The sequence below is a fragment of the Centroberyx affinis genome, unplaced genomic scaffold, assembly GCF_046629955.1.
Source record: "Centroberyx affinis isolate AG114_WGS23_722 - 3 ecotype Tasmania unplaced genomic scaffold, CSIRO-AGI_Caff_v1 ptg002149l_1, whole genome shotgun sequence".
NCBI lineage: Eukaryota > Metazoa > Chordata > Actinopteri > Beryciformes > Berycidae > Centroberyx > Centroberyx affinis.
The window spans coordinates 297943-317488 of record NW_027280466.1 but is presented as its reverse complement, the minus strand read 5'-3'; the positions used below and the strand labels follow the sequence as shown (position 1 = coordinate 317488).

Genomic DNA, 19546 nt, shown 5'->3' with positions numbered 1-19546 from the left:
TTTGTTATTATGAATGCATATAGTGAAAAATGTTCCCTAAAGATGTTATATATTTAGATAATTAAAGATGTATTAAATGTACTTTTGGCCAGTTTTCACAGTGTTAAATCATAAAAATAACCTCTTTACTGATTTTCTCTTCTTCTCTTTACTGATCCTTTTAATTGTGACTATTACTCATTAAACCTTTATACATTAGCATGTTAGAATAACGTGCTGAAGACAAGATCTTTGATTCCCAGTATAAACTGCGGTAATTCCTTTTGATCTTTTAAGACAACAGATTTAGCTGGCTTTATATAGTGAGCTGCTCCTTGGTACAAATATTCTGGTACAATGAGGATTCAAATGTCACACGTAAAGTAAACAAAGACCGCTCGAGCCAAGTGAAGTCATGAGGAGTATACTATATTTCGCTGATTCGTGCACAGATTTATATCAGGAGCTTGTCACAACTGAGTACAGATGACAACCTGATAAAGGATGAGGCAAATGCTTTCTGCCGCTCCTCAAATAAGCCAATGGGATGTGTGGATTTGATTCTGATCCTTCGCTTTAGGGCTGTGAGATGAATGAAGCAAGATTGGAGCGAGGCAGTTGGCCGAAATCTCGGTATTTATCCAAACTACCAGCTGTGAGTGTCAGCTGTGGATTTAAATACCCTGCCATGGCCTTGTTTATTCACGGGCTGAAAGAAAGGAGCTGCTAGGACAAAGTTGACTTTACCTAGTTCTAATGCTGCTGCCATCTTTAAGCTCCTGTTTTGTAATGATTGACACATACATCAGTAATGTAAGGTGATCACTGTGATATTTATGATAATTCAGGTGTGTTGCATTTTCACATTGAAAATTGACACAGTGAAATTGACATTTTGTTGATATCTGAGATGATTGTGTTATCTCCTATGTTTTATATGTTCCTGCATTTTCTTCCTTTTTCACAGAAATATCGTCAGTGCATGGCTGGACTGCTCGCCCCACCTTATGGTGTGATGGAAAGTGGTACCAGCAGTGACAGTAAGTAGTGCTATAATTTTACATCTGAGTGTTTCAGACTCAACAATCACAGTATTGATTTGCATCATTTTGGGCTCAAAGTAATTGTATTAACCTTCTTCACGGGATAGACTAAGGCAGATTTTGAAAGCGTTCTTTCAACTCTGCAGTTGATTCTAATGGGATTTTAAATAGAATATTTGACGTTAGAGTATTGCAATGCACATGCGACTTCATCATGACCCAACTGTCACAGTAAGAGTTGGCGATGCACAGGGTTGAGTAGGTTACTTTCAAAATGTATTCCATTACATTTATTACAATTACAATCATTAATGTAATCCAAGGGATTACTCAAACTCAGTAATGTACTGTGATTACTTTCAGTTACTTTCAGGTTACTTTGCCATATATGTGGTTTAAAGGTACAGATAAGAAAAAGTGAAAAATTACAAAGTTCAGGAAATTTATTTCAGGTTTGCAGAAAAACAAATTTTATTTGGTGTGACATTTTTTAAAGACGTTCAACACCTGAACTGTTTAAATGGCCTTCTGAGTTTCTCGCTTTCACTTTAAAAGTATTCCCAGAAGTAATCTTCTATTTTTTCACACGTATCTGTAATCAGAATACAGTATTTTTTAGGTAATGTAACAGAATAGTTTTTTTTTGTTTAGAATACGTAACGCAAGTATTTTTTTTACCACCCAACCCTGGCTATGCTTCTTTAGCCACTTGCATTGTGAAAAAGGCTGATATTTCTATTTATGCTTTTACCATTGGAACTTAACTCAATATTGACTTAGCTTTGCTCAAACAGAGCACTTAACTTTACTCAAAGTCACTCACCATAAAAATGATGAACAACAGTGCATTTCAACAAGAAAATCAAAAGAGTCTATTGGCTACTGGCAATGGGCTTATGTTGCTATGTAGGCATTTATTGTCGCAAGTCAACTACCAGTATTGATTAAAACACATTTAAAATCAGTAGGCTTGCATCTGCTTGTTTTCAGAGGATCAATTTACATATGTAAATAACTTAAGTATAGTCAAGATGTCAGCATACATGTGACACAATTTTCTCAATCTGAACAAATATCACAGCCTTGCTTCCATTTTTGAAGCTGTCACACTGGCTTTGTGAAAGCAAGCATTCATCAAAGAATCAGAGAGATCACTTCAGTGACTCGTTTTGCTTTCATACCATTAATCAAAGTCAAGATTTTACTTGACTTTGAATTTTACTTGAATTTTTTTCATGAATGATGGATATATTGTTTTGTGAAGGAGATTTTCTCTATCATTTTGTCCAAAACAAAGAGGGCTTTTACTCAGAATTCATAAACTCAAACTCACTCAAAATAAAGATTATATTAGTTTGGCTTCTGGGCTGATGTTGAAAGGCTGATGTTGCTGTGTTGGCATTTAACATAGTTAGGTGCTTGGTCGGGCTCTGTGTGTTTGTGGGTTTGCAAGTGCTTAGGGGAATTACAGCGTGTGCTCTTTAGGCCACTCAGAGCCCCAAGAGCCCTGCATAAGAGAAATACAGAGTGCACTTGTACACCAGGCAGTACGGTAAGAGTCACACAAGCATCAACCAACTGGAAGTAGCTTGGTGATTTTCTAACTGTAGTGGCTGAGTCAACGCATGAATTAAATATTTTGTCCAGCAATTCTCTTAGTTCCAACAACACTGTGCACTTTGGTGTTAACAGGTGAAAATTTTGAACTCAATGTAGTTTCACTCACTCCAGTCATGCATACCTCCATACCCCATCCCTCCACCTAGAAAGCACTGGCACACTTGTTCATCATAAGTTATAGCAATGAAACACTCAACTCTCAACTCAATCATACTCATTCACCTTAAAAATGTAAATGCTTGCATCCATTTTTTCCCCCAGAAGATAATATTTTGGATTATCGTTCCTTAAATCCAATCCAGCCCTCTGCATGCATGTGCTACATTTGTATTGTTGTGAACAAATTGAGATGACGCTTGAATGAGTGGTGTGATGTCACATGGACCAACATGACAGCATCACAAATAAAAAGACAGGCGGCTATGTTAACTGCTCAGAACAATAATAAATACAGATTCTGTACAGTCCCATAGCACAGAGATAGAAACAGAGGGTGAAGACAGACACCATAAAGAGACACCCATTTAATGTTAAAATACATACATTACATTACATACATTTTGTCTCTCTTCCTACTGAAGCGGTCATAACTTTTCACATTCTAACAACAAAAATCTCTGATGAAGACACACTTGGCGTCGAAACCTTAGTCCTGCAATAAAGTTTGTTGCCTTTAATCCGTGTGCTCCAGTATACTTTGGACCATATCTCTGAAGTCCCTCCTGATACAAGATTGCTCTACTCTGAGAGCATCGGACAGGCCTTCTATTCCTTGTGAGTTGGTTGAAGCTTGTTATACCTCTTCCTTCAACAAAAATGACATATTTGTCATATCTACCGCCCATTAAAATGCTCCTTCCCTTCCCCTTGCTTCCTGGTAGGAACCCCACTCCATTTTTATGTGGTGTTGACAAGTAGTTCTTTCTGAATACACGATGAGGATTGTGGCCAGTGTAAATTTAGAAGAATTCTGTTTAATATAAGTTTTGTTTTTTTTTGCAATTTTTCAGTCAAGGTTTTGCCTGTTGGATATTGTTACCCCAATGGTCAGGTGGCCCTAAGGGTAAAACATTATGCAACATAAAGGTAACAATAGAAGCATCTTAGGAAAAATGATCGTTTATCATTTGTTTAGAGTAATCAGGAATTTCACAACTGTGAAAAAACCTAAACATGCAGTTGCTTGATTTTTATTCCTAGATGTCTAGCCACTTGCATGAATTTTACATTTCAGTCTGATGTAGCTCTTGTTCCACTTTCACTGTATTTTGTGGATTCTGTCTTTGTTTTTGTGGTATCAGCAATCTGAAAGGCAAGTCTAAGAATAGCTGGGTTTTTCCCTGCAGATACAATTGTGACTGAGCAGGCTTGACTGATTATGCTGTTTGTCCTGGAGGGTACAGTACAAGCTTCGCTCCTGACGCTGAGGAATAACCACACCCTTCCAATAAATCCTCTGTGGGACTGTCACATAGAATAAGAACACTGAACACTTATTTTGCATTTTTCACATCATTTTGCTGCCTCTGTACAGTAATGCCCATAACCCCATGTGTTAATACAGTCTGATAGGATGCTTAATAAAAGAAAAATTAATCATAAACCAAATTAACACACAATTCAATCTCTTGGGACAGATCAGCCAAGATTCTCCATAATGTCATCAAATGACAAATCCTGAAGATGCCCCATTGACAATTAATATGAAAATTGGTGACAAGTATCCAGGATGATTTTACAGGGATATGAGTACGGTTTCTGGTTCGCTACAGAGAAATATATCTCATGGCTGTAGAAGCAAAAGTAGACCAAATAGAAGAACCCAGAAAGAAAATTGAGGTGCACATGACCCAGCATTTAAATCAGAGGTAATGATCCAAGCTACAGAGGGATCACCTCATTTTGCATAAAAATGGAAATGGTTAATTTTCAAAGCTTTCAGGTCCTTGAAGACACATATGATCCAGAAAACTAGGTCATCATGTTCCAATTCATGGTGTGAGTTTTGCTGGAAAAAAACATGTTTTTTTATTACTCCAACACTTAAGTCAACACTATGTAGTCTTATCACCATCCCACTATCATTTTTTTTAGCCTTACAAGTCCATATTGCACTCTTTCATCAATGCTCTTGTTTTTTGCATCTATTTTACAGCTAGAGTTTCACTCCATATTTAATTTAATGATCCCACTTTTTAATAGGTATTTGTTGTTCTGTGCATCACATTACTTAATTATTCTTTTTTCTTCCAAAAGGGACACACTTGTACACTTATATTTCGAAGGCCAAATGTAAAAATGCATAAGATATAAAGACTGTAAATCATTTTGATGATTTAAATCAAGATGTTGTCTGACAACTTTGTTCCTTATCTGTTTTATGTGGAAATTGTTTTTAATAAAAACTAAGTATTAAGAAAACAAAATTAAGTATTTGAAGCCCACACATGTAGTCTTGGGTTCATTAAAAACAACATTTTGTACAGATCTATCAACACATTCAGATCTATTTTCTGCTTTTCCCATCCAGGAATGCCGGACAAAGAGAACATAAGCAACAACTCATTTGTTTCAGTCTCCAAACATCAGAATAAGGTAGTTTTAAGGACTCATTTCATCTCATTTAGTGTTAATGCGTCTTGTTAAAACTAGGCTATAACTCATTTGGTCATTGCTTACATTTTGCCTGATGTAACAGCATCCTTTACTGTTACTCACCTCTCCAACAGAGGATGGAAGTAAGTCTGGAATGTGGAGTTTGTTTAAAGTCTGTCTAAATATAAACAAGGTGGAGGTGGAGGTCCTGTCTCCATCCGTAACAGTTCCTGTCCCACCTTGCTCCTGTGGCCGTTTCCTTGCCACTGGACTGATAACATGGCACTCTGGCAGATTTATTGTGGCTTGTGCTTGGCGTGTGCTTTGTTCCTCCAGAGGGTTTTAGACAGAGGTTAGCCAAAACATATGCACTCTATAAATATCAGCAGAAGAGGTGGAATTTATAGCGCAAGCATGACCCTCCTCCATTTGTCCTGTCAGCCTCATCACGCTGTTGGTACACATTTACCCTGTTTGGAAATTCAACATTTGATTTGTCATGTAAAAATAGAAATGCCTAAATTGTTTTCCCCGTTATGTAATGAAGAAACACAACTCTAATTCTACTTTAGCGCTGTTTAAATATAAACTACACGAGCCCGGCCTCTGTGGATATACTGAATGGGCTCGTTGCCTAATAAATAAATAATGAGAATTTAAAGGCTTCACATAAATGCATGTTTATGGCACATCTGTGAGTTACAATGCTCTCTGAGGCATGTAGAATGCATTTTAAATGTCACAGCCACACACATACACACACTCACTCACACACACGCACACACACACACACACACACACGCACACACACGCACACACACGCACACACATTGTCCTTTGAACAATTGAAGGCATCAGTCAAGACTCTGGTAACACACCATTATTTTTAAGTCAGAAGCAATAAAGGAAGCCATAAGTTCAATTAAAATGGACAGCAAAAAAAGCACATAATGTCAAGTGTGAGTCATAGTAGTGAGGAAGACATTAATGTGACCCTCACTGAGAGGAAACCCACTGGTTATGTAGCATGACTTGTCAGATACGTTGTGTTTTGCCCTGATGTCTTTTTATTGCCAATTATTGTAGCGTTGTGTTTAATTTTGACCTTTCATTTCATCCATTCCTCTAATGTTGAGTTCTACGTCATCAGTTGTACAGCTTCAATTTTCTTGTCGTCCACAATGGATTTTTTTTTGTCAATTCCAGTCATTTTCCGTTTCGTTTTATTTTTCAGAAGTCACTCATTGAAAGTGCAGCCAAACCCCACCCTAAATCCATTTCCCAGGTAGTAAACACGATCACATCAGTCGGGGCCAATGCTTGCCCGATGTACCTGTTAACATAGCAGATACTCAGCATGGCTCTATTGTGATATTCAACTTCAAATTCTACTCTGCCCAAGGTGCCGTCGGAGAAGATCCTGCGGGCGGGGAAGGTTCTCCGTCACGCCATCCTCTCCAGAGCGCCGCACATGATCAGAGACCGGAAGTACCATCTGAAGACATACAGGTTGGTTTGGACTCTAGTCTCTGCCGGATTTCTGGAGGATTTCATCACCTTTGCCTTTTTATATGTAGGTGCTGAAGGGCTTCTTTGTCAGTAGTTCATCATATGTGGGTTTGAGTAGGTTGTATTCCAATATACTGTAGCTTTGTCATCAAAATTATAATCAGTAACAAACTCAAACTCAGTGATTACTTTCATTTTCAGATTGTTTTGCCTTATTTGAGGTGTAAAGGGACCGATATAGATGAGAAACAGTTGCCTACAAACACAGATTTTGTCCTGTGCCACATTTTAGAAACACATTGAACACCTGCCACTGTTTAAATGGACTTTAAATGTGTTTGAGTTTCTTGCTTTCAGTATTTCCAGAAGTAATAGTCAAATTTTTCCCAAGTATCTAATCAGAATACATTGTTTTTTTAGAGAACATAACAGAATACAGTTACAGTTTTTTTGTATTTAAAGTATGTAACACTGTTACAAGTATTCGGTTATGTATTCCGCAACCCTGAAATGAGTATATAATAGTCCAGCAGGTGTGTTTTGGCTCTGAAATGTCTCTGCTTTGTGTTTCACAGGCAGTGTTGCGTGGGGACAGAGTTGGTTGACTGGCAAATGCAGCAGAGCTCATGTGTCCACTCTCGCATCCAAGCTGTAGGCATGTGGCAGGTGCTGCTGGAGGAAGGTGTTCTCAACCATGGTGAGATTTCTGGACCGTGTTTGTGTCTGTGCACACTGAAACGCAAAGCAGAATCATTGGATTTAAGCCATGTTGTCTGTGTTGTTTTTGCGACGCAGTGGACCAGGAGCTCAGCTTCCAGGACAAGTATCTTTTCTACCGCTTCCTGGATGATGAACAGGAGGATGCTCCCTTCCCCAATGAGGAGGAGAGGAAGGAGAGCCAAGATGAACTGCAGGATACCCTTCTCCTTCTCTCGCAGATTGGGCCCGACGCCCACATGAGAATGATTCTGAGAAAACAGTAGGGCCCTAAAGCAATAATCTGGAGGAGCAATGTCTGCCATTCAAGGTTTAAAGTTGATTAGTGGGATGCTGTTAAGATTGTTTTTTTTCTCCATATTTCCTGTTTTCCAGTCCGTCAGAAAGAACAGCAGATGATTTGGAGATAATTTATGAAGAGTTGCTCCATATAAAGGCCTTATCTCACTTATCTACCACTGTGAGTATACAGTATATTCTCTGCCTTATGTATTAAGTGTGGTCATAGGAATCCTATTGACATTATGCAGAAATTGCAACTGGCTCTGTCTCCTGTGTCAATAAAAATAATGCTCAGCTCTTCAGATTTTATGTCACGCTCAAGAGCACAGCCTGTTTAGAGTTGTAAACAAGAAGGAAAAGATGCAAGCATGCAAATTACCAGCAGCACACACACCTTAGTGTATGCATCTAAAAGACTACTGATCGTCACATTTATAAATGTTTGCATACTCATTCTGCAAGTAAAATCATTCATTTTAATTAAAGTTCTGCCAAAAATCACTCATGTCAGATTGCCTGCTGCTTCAATTACAATTCTATCTTGTAAAAAACAATTTTACATGAGCAGGGTTTTGAGATTACAAGTAGCAGGCTAGAAAAACTGTGCAGAGGTATGGTTCTCCTCTTTTGGGATGCTCCCTGCTGCAGCAGTAAGTAAAACAAATCTGTGTCCACTGTTTTCACAGGTAAAGAGGGAACTGGCAGGAGTGCTGATCTTTGAGTCCCATGCAAAGGCAGGAACAGTGTGTAAGTAATTTGACAAAATAAGTGAGTAATGTGACACTGACTTTGCCACAAAATCCTGGTGTCCTGGATAACCTTTTCACACCGTCAAGCTGCATTGATGATTGTTTTATAAATGCATTACACAGAGGCAAAATTAATCCAGCAAATCCCAGATTAGGCTCTATTAGACTACCAAAGCTTTTCTTTGTGTTTCTGAAATCAGTTTATGTATCCTATCATTGACTTGGGGGTTGATTTTTTTGAAGGTGTTTTGAAGGAGAAGGTTGATTAGAGGTGAGGTGCAGATCTGTTTTTAACAATGTCTTTTCTCTCCCAGTGTTCAGTCAAGGGGAGGAAGGCACTTCATGGTACATTATTCTAAAGGGCTCGGTCAATGTTGTCATCTATGGAAAAGTAAGTATTTCTCAAGTGAGATCAAGTTATATGTGAAGACGTTGGAGTTCATAATATCACACTTAAGTTAGTTGCCAGTTGGTCAGTAACTAGTCAGTACAATGTGCTGCGCAGGGTGTTGTCTGCACGCTGCATGAAGGAGATGACTTTGGGAAGCTTGCTCTTGTCAATGATGCCCCCCGTGCCGCCTCCATTGTCCTGCGAGAGGATAACTGTCATTTCCTGAGAGTAGACAAGGAGGACTTCAACAGGATCTTAAGGGTGAGTGCCTGTTCAACATCTTCCGATGCAGAGAAAATCAGTAAATGTCAGTAAATGGCACTATCGCCCTCTGTTGGTCAAATATCAGTATTGCAGCTGTAAATGTTAAAATTACTGCATGTGCTCTTTGAAACAGCATGCCAGCCCCAGCAGCCATTATCTCACTCATCCCCCTAATGATGTACAAAATGACTTGTGTAACTTCAAGCTAGACATAAAAGGCAGATTTGTGTGTCAGTGGCTGTGGATATAAACTTGTTGTCTGGGAAGTCTGCCAGCTATGAGCTGTGTCTTCATTATTCATTTCCTGCTTTGGCTAGAATACAACAGCAGGGTCTTGATTGGGAAGTGGGTGCTAGTTATCTATGTGGAGAGGGACAGAAGGCAGACGGGCAAGCGGTCTTTGTATGTGATGCGGGTCTGTGCATACTGTAGAGGAATGAGGCAGTTTGTTGACCCCTCCTGCTGGCTCAGGCTGTCAGAGTGCTGACCTCCAGACTCTGCCTGTGCGCCGGACAAGCCGACTAATCCACTCTGCTTAGTGACCAGGGCCCGGATGTCATGCCACCGCCTCCGCATGTGGAAAACCCACGGCCAGTTTTCATTCAGAGTGCAGAGAGTAGATCCTCACTGCAATTTTGGGATGAATGTGTGGTGGTGTAAACATTGCATTCAGTTTACTACACGCTACTCTCGGCCGGTAGCGGAAAGGCAAGCTCATACTCACTTACTAATACAGATACACCAGATAGAATTACATACTGAAACTGCAGACAATCATCCAGCATATTCTTCCTTATATAAGTGATTATGACTGTTTCCTAGTGCTCAAATGTCTTGATCTGATCAATTATCTTCATCACCTTGAACAGTGTCTTGGTCATGTGTCATGGAATTAAAATGCATGTTTATGTGTATTTACTGTGTGTGTGTGTGTGTGTGTGTGTGTATTTACTGTGTGTGTGTGTGTGTGTGTGTGTGTGTGTGTGTGTGTGTGTGTCAAGGATGTGGAGGCCAACACAGTGCGTCTGAAGGAGCACGATCAGGATGTGCTGGTCTTAGAGAAGAGTCTCAGCGGCAGTCGAACCTCCATCCACGGAGCCACATCCTCCCATTACAAGTAAATGTACCCACTTCACAGGCTCTCACCCGCTCAAACACCAGTGTTTAACAGAGCTTGATTTGTAGAGGTTTGCAGAGGTTGAAAGACAGTGTGTGTGTGTGTGTGTGTGTGTGTGTGTGTGTATGTGTCTGCTGTACATCTGATTTATACATTTACGGCACAACTGGCTGATCTTTGCATTTAAACCTGCTTTAAGTTTCCTCGTGGCACTACACTGTATAAAGCAAAAATAATGGATGGCTTAGCGATATATTCTCTGTTAACTAAAGGGTCAGTGACAGGACTCAGTTAACTTGCTGGCCAGCAAACAGCATTGTGGGAAATTACCCCCAGCCAGCAACTACATAGTGATAAATTTGAACTGTGTAAGTTTATCTACTCTACCGGCCACTTAGGCAGGCAACCAGCCACCATTTATAGGTCTAATATACATATTTGGATGTTAAAATAGTGAAAGTGCCTGGTGAATTTTGGAACCTATCAGCCACTGTGACCGGCGGATGAAAGCGGTCGCTCCCTTACCGCGCAGGCAGCACAAGCACAGCGTAAGCCTGCGAGCGAAAGCAGCCGAAGAGTGTTATCTTAATGGAGGCATCTGTCACTGAACCATGGTCGCTGTAATATAGAGAGACACATTAATGGTAATGATGGCCCGGCTCCTAGGGAAAAGGCAGGCCTGGCAAGTCACAATTACTTGGCCAGGGTCGCCCTCTAATCAACTCCGCTCCTCACACATAAAGAGTGGCAAGAGTGTCAAGCTTGTGTCCTCCCCCCTGAGTGGCGAAGACACAACATTGCATCCAGCTCCCTCTCGTGATGCTGTTAGCAAGTAATGAAAACAACCGCGGCTGGATTGTGTTGATTCTCCTTCACGGAGCGGCTGCCCCTGCCTTTTTTGGCTTCTCCTGCGGCACTTGCCCAGGCTCCCCTTAATCTTCAGCCGGCCAAGAACTCTGTGATTGTAAATAGGATTGTTATCAAATGAAGCAATCACAGACACATATTCAAGTAACACAAATCAGTCAAGTGCCGTGGCCATGTCATTAAGCACTAAGAGCCAGTGTTTCTTGATTAGTGAAGGGTGTGCTTTATTCCGTGTCACTCCAGATACACTGTGATGTCGGGGACGCCAGAGAAGATCCTGGAGCACTTCCTCGAAATGATGCGACTGGACTCTCAATTCACAGAGTCAGGTACCTGCGAACCGCGTACAGCATCCAATACATCAGACTAGTACCATAATCTATCAATATCATGGTCATTAAATATTTCCTTAAGGAGGTCCCTTCTACGCAGTGTGTGTATTATCTCTTCCACTCTCACAGATTGTCTCTCAGATTGTGTCCTCTGTCTGCTGCTCTGCACTGACCTGTTTGTTCTCATCTATAATTAGTCTCACATCACAGAGCTGATCTAATTACTCTCGGTTGTGCGGACTCTTATGGGTTTCATTTGCCAGCAGAGGTGACAGAGACGGGGCCACGTGGATCGAGGCCTGATGGGCCACGTTCGGCCTGCAGGTCTGGCCTCTCTTTCATCTGCTCTTACATCACAGGTGTCTGGCTTCACTTTCTGCCTCTCTCTCTTTCACAGATCCAGCTCTGGACGACTTTGCGCTCATGCACTGTGTCTTCATCCCTAATAGTCAATTGTGTCCAGTGTTGATGGCCCAATATCCTTTCAGAATTCTCACTACGTTTCCTAATGTGCTTGAATTTTCTTTCCCTACATCTCTGAAAATGGCCTGAGTTCTCACTGCTGTTATACGATGCTGTAGTTGTTGCCGTGGTTGTGATCTTTAACTGCTGTGCACCTACCATGCCCAGGCCTCGCAGGGCTCTGAGCAGGAGAAGCTGGACTACACTCTTAACAACAAACGCAGGGTGATCCGCCTGGTGCTGCAGTGGGCCGCTGTGCATGGGGATCACCTACAGGAGGAGGATGCCTCGGTTGTCTTCCTAGAGGTCAGCCTCACTAGCTCACATGGAGATATAAGAGTACTGTCATAACCACTGTTACACTATAGGTACAGTACAGTGACAGTAGCAATACAGTACAATAATCAGTGTTTCCTGTAGAATTATTATTATTTTTTGTCTATCCTTTACCAAGTAACCAGGTAAATCCCACTGAGTTTAAGAATGTCTTTTTCAAGGGAGAAACCCCACGAAAGCAGCATCAAGACAAGGCTAAAAGTTGCAGACCATCAACATGCAATAATGTACAAAGTCAGAATAAGTCAAAATCACACAAAGGAAGAGCAATCAAAATTAAAAAAAAGAGTAAAACAAGTTTAATCTCTTCAAAGTCCACTAGACCAACATGAAACCAGCAGGATTCACAGGGTCAAAATCAATTTACCTCTTGAAACTAAAAAGCAAAGACAAAAAGTTTGACACAGTTTCCTTTTTTATAGATGTGGGAGTAGGGGTTATTTTGGTTTTGAGAGCCAGAATCAGTTCTAGTAGGTGCTACAGTGTAAGAGTGGCTCTTATATGGAAACACAAGTAAATGAGGAAAATCCTTTTCTGCCTGTTCTGTGTTCTGCTGTGTTTTGCAGGAGTTTCTCATGGCAGTATCTAATGATGCAAAGGTGATTCTGCCCCTTAAGGATCAACTTCCAGAGCTGGAGAGAACTGTGAAGCGCAAGTAAGTATACGTTTGTTCAAGGTGGATAAAAAGACAATAATGACTCACTGGGCCCCAACCTGGAGACTGCCTGCGAATCTGTATTTATAGCATTAGGTGACATTATTTACCTGTATGTGGTCAGAGGCATATCTTATTAGGGGGCAATGCCCTTGTGATAGTTTGCCTTTAAATTTTTTATTAGTAGATGCTATCAAAAATGGAGAAAAATACACCGCTCACCCGGTATCAGACTTGGCTGAGGTGCTGGAGCTACAGGATATCAAACTGAATGAAAAAAACTGAATGAAAAAAGCATCCGCACACTCAAATCTGTGCAAGAATCATTTATAATATGCAATTCGGTCAGAGACCTTCTTCAAGGCATAACTATTATTAGTAGATGCTCAAACCTGCCTTTATTTTGCCAGCGATTGCTTAATAATCCATTTTTTCACATTTCAGCACTGAAGATGCCAGATCCTTACAGAAAAGGGTATGTGATTAACTCTTGTCCTTTCAAATGAAAGTTCATGCTCAGTTTTTGATGTACTGTATTGTGCAGTGCTGTTGTATTGACTGAACCTGTTCTGATCTGTTACAGCACAAAGTCCTACTGCGACAGTTCAGTATGGGAGATGAGAAGCTTCAGAAGCGTCAGCCTATCAAGAGTAATGATGAAAGTAAGTAAAAGGCATGTCTCTATGGAGGTGAGAGAATCTTGTGGATGGAAAAAACCTTGTCGCTTTGTCGCTGTTTGCTTCAAAACAGCAGGTCACAATGTCAGTGCTATGTGTTACGCTGGTAATAAGAGACTGGATTTATCACAGAGGGGTGGAGAAAAAAAACTCTTGCAAAGAGAAACATTTTGAAACTATACTCCTAGACTCCTAGACTCAATGAGGAATTTGACATAAGACCTTTTCGGTGATGACCCTTATTGATTGTCTCTCTCGAGTCTCCAGATGATCTACTGGCTTAATATGTATACTTCTCATGTGGTGTCTGACACATTGGTGATTTATATGATTTTGAAGTTATTTCCATTGGCTCTTGATACCCTGCAATACTAGAATGATAATTCTGTTTGCAGATCGGTTTTCCTTATCGATGTGGATTTACTTTGTGTGTAAGAGGAAATTAGGCAATTAGATGTCCTTTATCTTAGTAGTCTACACAAATACATATATGCTTGTGTAAGCATAAGCCTGATTAAGACCAGTTCTTGTTGCTGGACACTGCTGGACACAAGGAGCATTAATCTGGCATATGGGTGTCTTTTTCTTTTCAGTAATTTGTTCTAAACTCTCTCTCGGTCAGTTCTGCTCTTATCACTCCCATCATTCCTCCTTGCTGATGGTCCTTCATTTGCTCTGATCCCCGTCTCCAGTTCTGTTCAAAGTCTACTGCTGCGACCACACGTACACCACGATCCGGGTCCCAGTGGCTGCCTCAGTCAGGGAGGTCATCAGCGCCGTGGCCGACAAGCTGGGGTCAGCGGAGGATCTCCTGCTGGTCAGCCTCAGTTCGGCCGGAGGTGAGAACGGCAGCAGCCACATGCTAATCAAACGATGGGAGACGCTACGCTGTCGATCTGCAGGGATCCTTCTATTTAGGGAGGCCTGTGCAGGGCATCATACGAATTAATCAGTGGCTGATTTAGAGGGAAACGAGTGGCTTTTGGCTGCGGGTTGGCTCACTCTGACTGGCCGCTAGGTGCTAAGGAATGAGCCGTAGACTGCTGAGAGGCAGCTTGGGAAAACCTCAGCTCAGTATTTCTCTTTGGCTCCATCTCATAACATTCTACATGGAGCTGTTTCTGCCACTGGCTGGTACTTGTTGTAAGGATGTTCCACTGCCTCTGCCAAAAGGCACTAATGCAGCTCTTACCGGCCCGTGCTTGACCTGCACTTTCCCCTCACCAGCGGCAAGTAAATAGATACTGAGCTGAAACTACTCTGCTGTTTGGAGTCGTTGATCATACTGCTTATATATCTTTAATCAATCATCTGAAGCATGGCAAGGTAAAATCAAGGCCCCAGCTTTCCCTGGTTATTACTTACTTAGCAGAGAAGGGTCCATTTAGGGCAGACAGTATAATACTACAAACAGCATAATCTGTTTCAAATTACTGAAAAGAGTTGTATGCTGTGCACCCAGTTTCTATTGTGAAGCTGCTTAAATCTTAAAGCTTAAATGCCTTGTTTTTTGAGTTGTTGTATTGATGGATCTAGCATCAAGTTGAATTTGTTGAATTGGTTGTGTGGGAGGTTTTCCATTTCTTCTTAGAAATTATGGTTACAAATTTAATCATTTTATTCATCCTCGTGTGTTTTTGTTCTCCAGAGAAAGTCATCTTCAAGCCTAATGATGTTTCAGTGTTCTCCACACTCGGCATAAATGGCCGTCTGTTTGCCTGCTCCAGGGATCAACTGGATTCACTGGTGCGTTAATGCCTCTCAGAAAAGACACATTACCCAACACATTCTCACAGTGTACAAACGAGCGTTCAGACAGATTCACTGAAGGCTTGGCCCAAGCCGCACTTTTCTGGCATCTGTTACATGTTAAACTCTGTTGCTCTTCACACATTTCTTTTATATAATCGACATTTGTGATATTTTGCGACCAACAGCTTTTCTTTTGAGCAACTCTATGAATATGGAGGTGTTACTGTGCCAGTATTGTTCTTTATTTTGTAGAAATTTGCCAAGGCTTTGAATATAGATAAACTGTGCAAGTGACGTTTTTTAATTGGTAACTGCCTTCTTGTCTTTTTTGCTTATATTTATAATTTGCTTTGTTTTGATGTTTGGCTCTTGTTTATGTGGTAGAGACAACGTATTTCTGTCAATTGGAAGATGAATTTTACTGTTGATCCCTGTTTTATATTTCATTGTAAAACAATAATTGATCCCAACAATTAAGGTCACATGTAAATATTAAGGTTGTTGAACACTAATTGGTGTTTTTTCTGTATTATAGACACCTTTACCTGAGCAGGAAGGCCCCTCTGCAGGGTCGGTGGCCAGCTTTGAGCTGATGAGCTCTAAGGACGTGGCCTATCATATGACTGTCTATGACTGGGAGCTCTTCCACTGTGTGCATGAGGTATGACAGAGAGACCAGGTGCCATCAGCAGAATAGATTAATCATATGATGTTTCCTTTAAAGTCAGTGAAACTACAGTTTGAGCATCTTGCCTCTTTAATATGATGTATTTCCTGTTAAGACAGGGTATTTGGGAGGGGTCATTCAAAAGTGTAAACCAATGGGATATCAGTTAGGGAAAGAAAGGTAGTTATATTTGATGGGAGGGGCGGGATTGTTAAAAAAAATTGTAAAAAGTTAAAGTAATGACCATACAGCTGTGTGGTCAGAATGAGTTAAAAAGGCAAAGAAAGTCATTTTTCAGTTCAGTGTGACTTTAAGATTGGTCAGATGGACTTTGAATAAAAGACAAATGTTAGGTAATGGTGTAGTACAAATAAAATATTTTACATATTTAATCAGAATTATAATATATTATAATTTAGAATATTTTTTTTGTTTCAATAAATCCACTATTTCACTGGCATAGTTAGAATATCAATTTGTGTCTTCTTGCTGTTTTTCATTTGGCTTCCAACAGCATGAACTGATCTACCACACATTTGGGAGGCAGAACTTCAAGAAGACCACTGTGAACCTGGATCTGTTCCTGAGGAGGTTCAATGAAATCCAGTTGTGGGTGATCACAGAGGTGTGTCTGTGTGCTCCGCTCAGCAAGCGGGTGCAGCTGCTCAAGAAGTTCATCAAGATTGCTGCCCAGTGAGTAGCCTATACCTTGTTTCAGTGTCCAGGCTGCTCTCTGTCTCACACAACGTACTTCTATCTAGTCACAGTCTGCAGTTTTGTTTACTTGTTGTTCATGTATTTTAAAAGGCATTGATCAGAATGTGAGAATAAGCTTTATCTGAGTTTGAATTCAGGACTATTTTGCTGAGCTCCATGGATAACACTGTAATAACTCACTCTGATAATACTTAACCGTCTCATGTTTTCTTTCAAAGCTGTAAGGACTACAGGAATCTGAACGCCTTCTTTGCCATCATTATGGGAATGAGCAACCCAGCAGTGAGCAGACTGAATCAGACCTGGGAGGTGGGTATCTGTCTGCGATCTGCACCTGCTTCAAATTATACAGATTTATATAGAACTGTCTGTTATCCACCCCTATCATCTGTGTTGACAGAAACTTCCCAGCAAATTCAAGAAGTTTTACGGGGAATTTGAAAACTTGATGGTAAGTTTTGTTCATCTCCATATTGAATGTTGGTTTCTGTCCAGCCAAACGCTGAATTGAAAATCAATGTTCTCGCAGCGTCAGTTTGTCATTATGGATTTAGCAGCGCTGGCCTTGGCCAGGGCTGTGATGGATCCATTTCACGCGGTGATGGTAGGTCTCAGAACAGTGTGACTGTTTCCACAGGACCCGTCCAGGAACCACCGTGCGTACCGTCTGACAGTTGCCAAGCTGGAGCCGCCCATCATTCCCTTCATGCCGCTGTTGATCAAAGGTCAGAGCGTCGACATGACCTTTCTCTGATGTAGCCAGTCTGTCATTTTGCAGTTAGATTAGTCATGTTTTTGATTTGATTATACCAGATATATCAGAGACACTGAGCATGTGGTAGCACTATTGTTTATATAAATTTCTTCTGCTGTAATTAACAGCTTTTACCATCTAAACAAAAAATCCTGCATGCTAGTTGTGCTCTTCATTTTGCTCTAACCTGCTATTCTCACTGTACTTCCTTCTTTTTTCCAGACATGACATTCACTCATGAGGGCAACAAGACATTCATTGACAATTTGGTCAATTTTGAGAAAATGGTAAGGCTCTGAATGAGCAGATTATTGACTAACAATCCATGTAAACCAATTTGCTAGCCATTCGTTAATTGTTGTTATCTGTTGCTGATTATAGCTCTTTGTCTTTCAGCGGATGATTGCTAATACAGTGAAGATAGTGAGATACTGTAGGAGCCAGCCATTCAGTAAGTATTCAAATGATTATTTTATAATTGTGAAAAGGCATGAAATGTTAAATGGATTCATAACAAATATATTATATCCAGACTTCGGTGTCCGCTGTTGATGTACAGGGATTCAAATTTAATTCATGACACTTTTCTAAAACGGTTCTCTTTTCTCCACCCACTCAGGTCCGGATTCATCTCAGGCCAGCAAGAACCACCCAGAGGTGCGGAGCTACGTGCGTCAGCTCAATGTGATTGACAACCAAAGGACACTAACCCAGCTTTCTCATGGACTTGAGCCTCGCAGGTCTTGAAACAACTCAGGGACGGAGCTGTTACATGCTGCTGCTGCTTAACCGCTACACATGAGCTTGCTTGGTATGAATTTACTCACATACAAGCAGTTATATGGAGGACCTAATTATGTATAAAATAAAGAGATATTGTTTCAGATGCCATAGCCTGAGTTCTTAAGCCTTTTATTACGGTAATTTTTGATATTTTAGCAACATGCAACGGTAATTGTTGGCTGGTGACGTACCTTTCATATCACTGCGCTGCAGATATCACCATCATCTCAAAGTCACTTATCAAGAGGGACAATCCAAGAACCTAATGATCTTTGAGGATCTCATTCATCAGATTATTGTGTAACATTTCAGATGTAAACACTATGTGATGCTGACTCTTTAAAAATGCAAATTCTAGATATTCCTGATATTCAGTTGTTTCATATCTTTTGTATCAAATTATATTTATAAATATTTGAGTTTGTGGCTTTACTATGTGTTGTAAAATGTATACAAATATTTATTTTGACATCAGCATGCAAAGGATTATGATGTTGGGCTGGATATTCACGTGAGCACATTCCTCTTTGAAAGTGTATGAGATACAGTAAATGTTGTTTGAAAACTTTTTACCCGTGTCTGCTGTAAATATTAAAAATTCTTAGATGTATTTGCGCACTATGTTCTCATCATTTACTGTCTTTATTAGGCCATTTATAGAATAGTGTAATAATCCTTGCAGTTAGCAGTTTATCTTTGATTTCTCATACAATAAAAGGGTTTGTCGCTTGAGATATATCGGAGCCTGCAATTAATATGATGGCTATGATTTAGTGCAGGGCGACTTCATGTCAAGGACACTCCAGATTGATAACGCTTTAGATAACAGACTCCAATTTGATACAGGCTTTGTCCCTGGGACCCCGATCTGAGAGGATTTAGGAGATACTGTAGATGGAGAGGCAACAGTGGAGAGAGAGAGAAACCTCTGATCAGAGGTCATTATCACACATTATGTCCTGATTCTAACTTCCACTGCATTAAATTAAGGTGAAATTAAACCAATCCATGTTTGGGAACCACTGAATTAGTGCATGTCAACTTGTGGTGGGGCAGGGCTTCTCAAACATTTTCATGTGTAGGATCCCAAGTTTAGATTCTTTAAAGTAGCTACCCTTTAAAGAAATTCATACATAGGCATCAGCTTCACTAGGCCTATATATAATTGTCTAAAAAAAACAAATTACAAGCATTGAAGCATAAGTCTTTAGATCAAAATGGCTTTAAGATAATGAAAAACATAGTAGGCTACATTAAATCAGGTGTGTCCAAACCTTT

At 40.3% G+C, this 19546-nt stretch overlaps 1 protein-coding gene across 4 annotated transcripts in view; it reads left to right on the top strand.

Annotated features, from left to right (window-relative positions):
- The window catches only part of rapgef4a (Rap guanine nucleotide exchange factor 4a), a 34818-nt gene extending 15951 nt beyond the window's left edge, over positions 1 to 18867 (top strand). For 2 of the 4 annotated variants that reach the window (XM_071531907.1, XM_071531905.1), the window contains 27 exons: positions 947 to 1019; positions 5173 to 5237; positions 6472 to 6522; positions 6640 to 6746; positions 7322 to 7443; positions 7542 to 7725; positions 7839 to 7923; positions 8432 to 8492; positions 8809 to 8885; positions 9000 to 9146; positions 10151 to 10266; positions 11377 to 11462; positions 11863 to 11941; positions 12083 to 12233; positions 12830 to 12918; positions 13363 to 13393; positions 13502 to 13580; positions 14288 to 14434; positions 15244 to 15341; positions 15883 to 16008; positions 16529 to 16707; positions 16950 to 17040; positions 17132 to 17182; positions 17369 to 17456; positions 17708 to 17772; positions 17882 to 17936; positions 18105 to 18867. In XM_071531907.1, the coding sequence (XP_071388008.1) occupies positions 947 to 1019; positions 5173 to 5237; positions 6472 to 6522; positions 6640 to 6746; positions 7322 to 7443; positions 7542 to 7725; positions 7839 to 7923; positions 8432 to 8492; positions 8809 to 8885; positions 9000 to 9146; positions 10151 to 10266; positions 11377 to 11462; positions 11863 to 11941; positions 12083 to 12233; positions 12830 to 12918; positions 13363 to 13393; positions 13502 to 13580; positions 14288 to 14434; positions 15244 to 15341; positions 15883 to 16008; positions 16529 to 16707; positions 16950 to 17040; positions 17132 to 17182; positions 17369 to 17456; positions 17708 to 17772; positions 17882 to 17936; positions 18105 to 18232 (2631 nt within the window). In that variant the 3' untranslated portion in view covers positions 18233 to 18867. Of the gene's footprint in view, positions 1 to 946; positions 1020 to 5172; positions 5238 to 6471; positions 6523 to 6630; positions 6747 to 7321; positions 7444 to 7541; positions 7726 to 7838; positions 7924 to 8431; positions 8493 to 8808; positions 8886 to 8999; positions 9147 to 10150; positions 10267 to 11376; positions 11463 to 11862; positions 11942 to 12082; positions 12234 to 12829; positions 12919 to 13362; positions 13394 to 13501; positions 13581 to 14287; positions 14435 to 15243; positions 15342 to 15882; positions 16009 to 16528; positions 16708 to 16949; positions 17041 to 17131; positions 17183 to 17368; positions 17457 to 17707; positions 17773 to 17881; positions 17937 to 18104 lie in introns of those variants that run through there. The other 2 variants (XM_071531906.1, XM_071531908.1) reach the window with 2 other exon arrangements.
- The last annotated feature ends 679 nt before the right edge of the window (positions 18868 to 19546 follow it).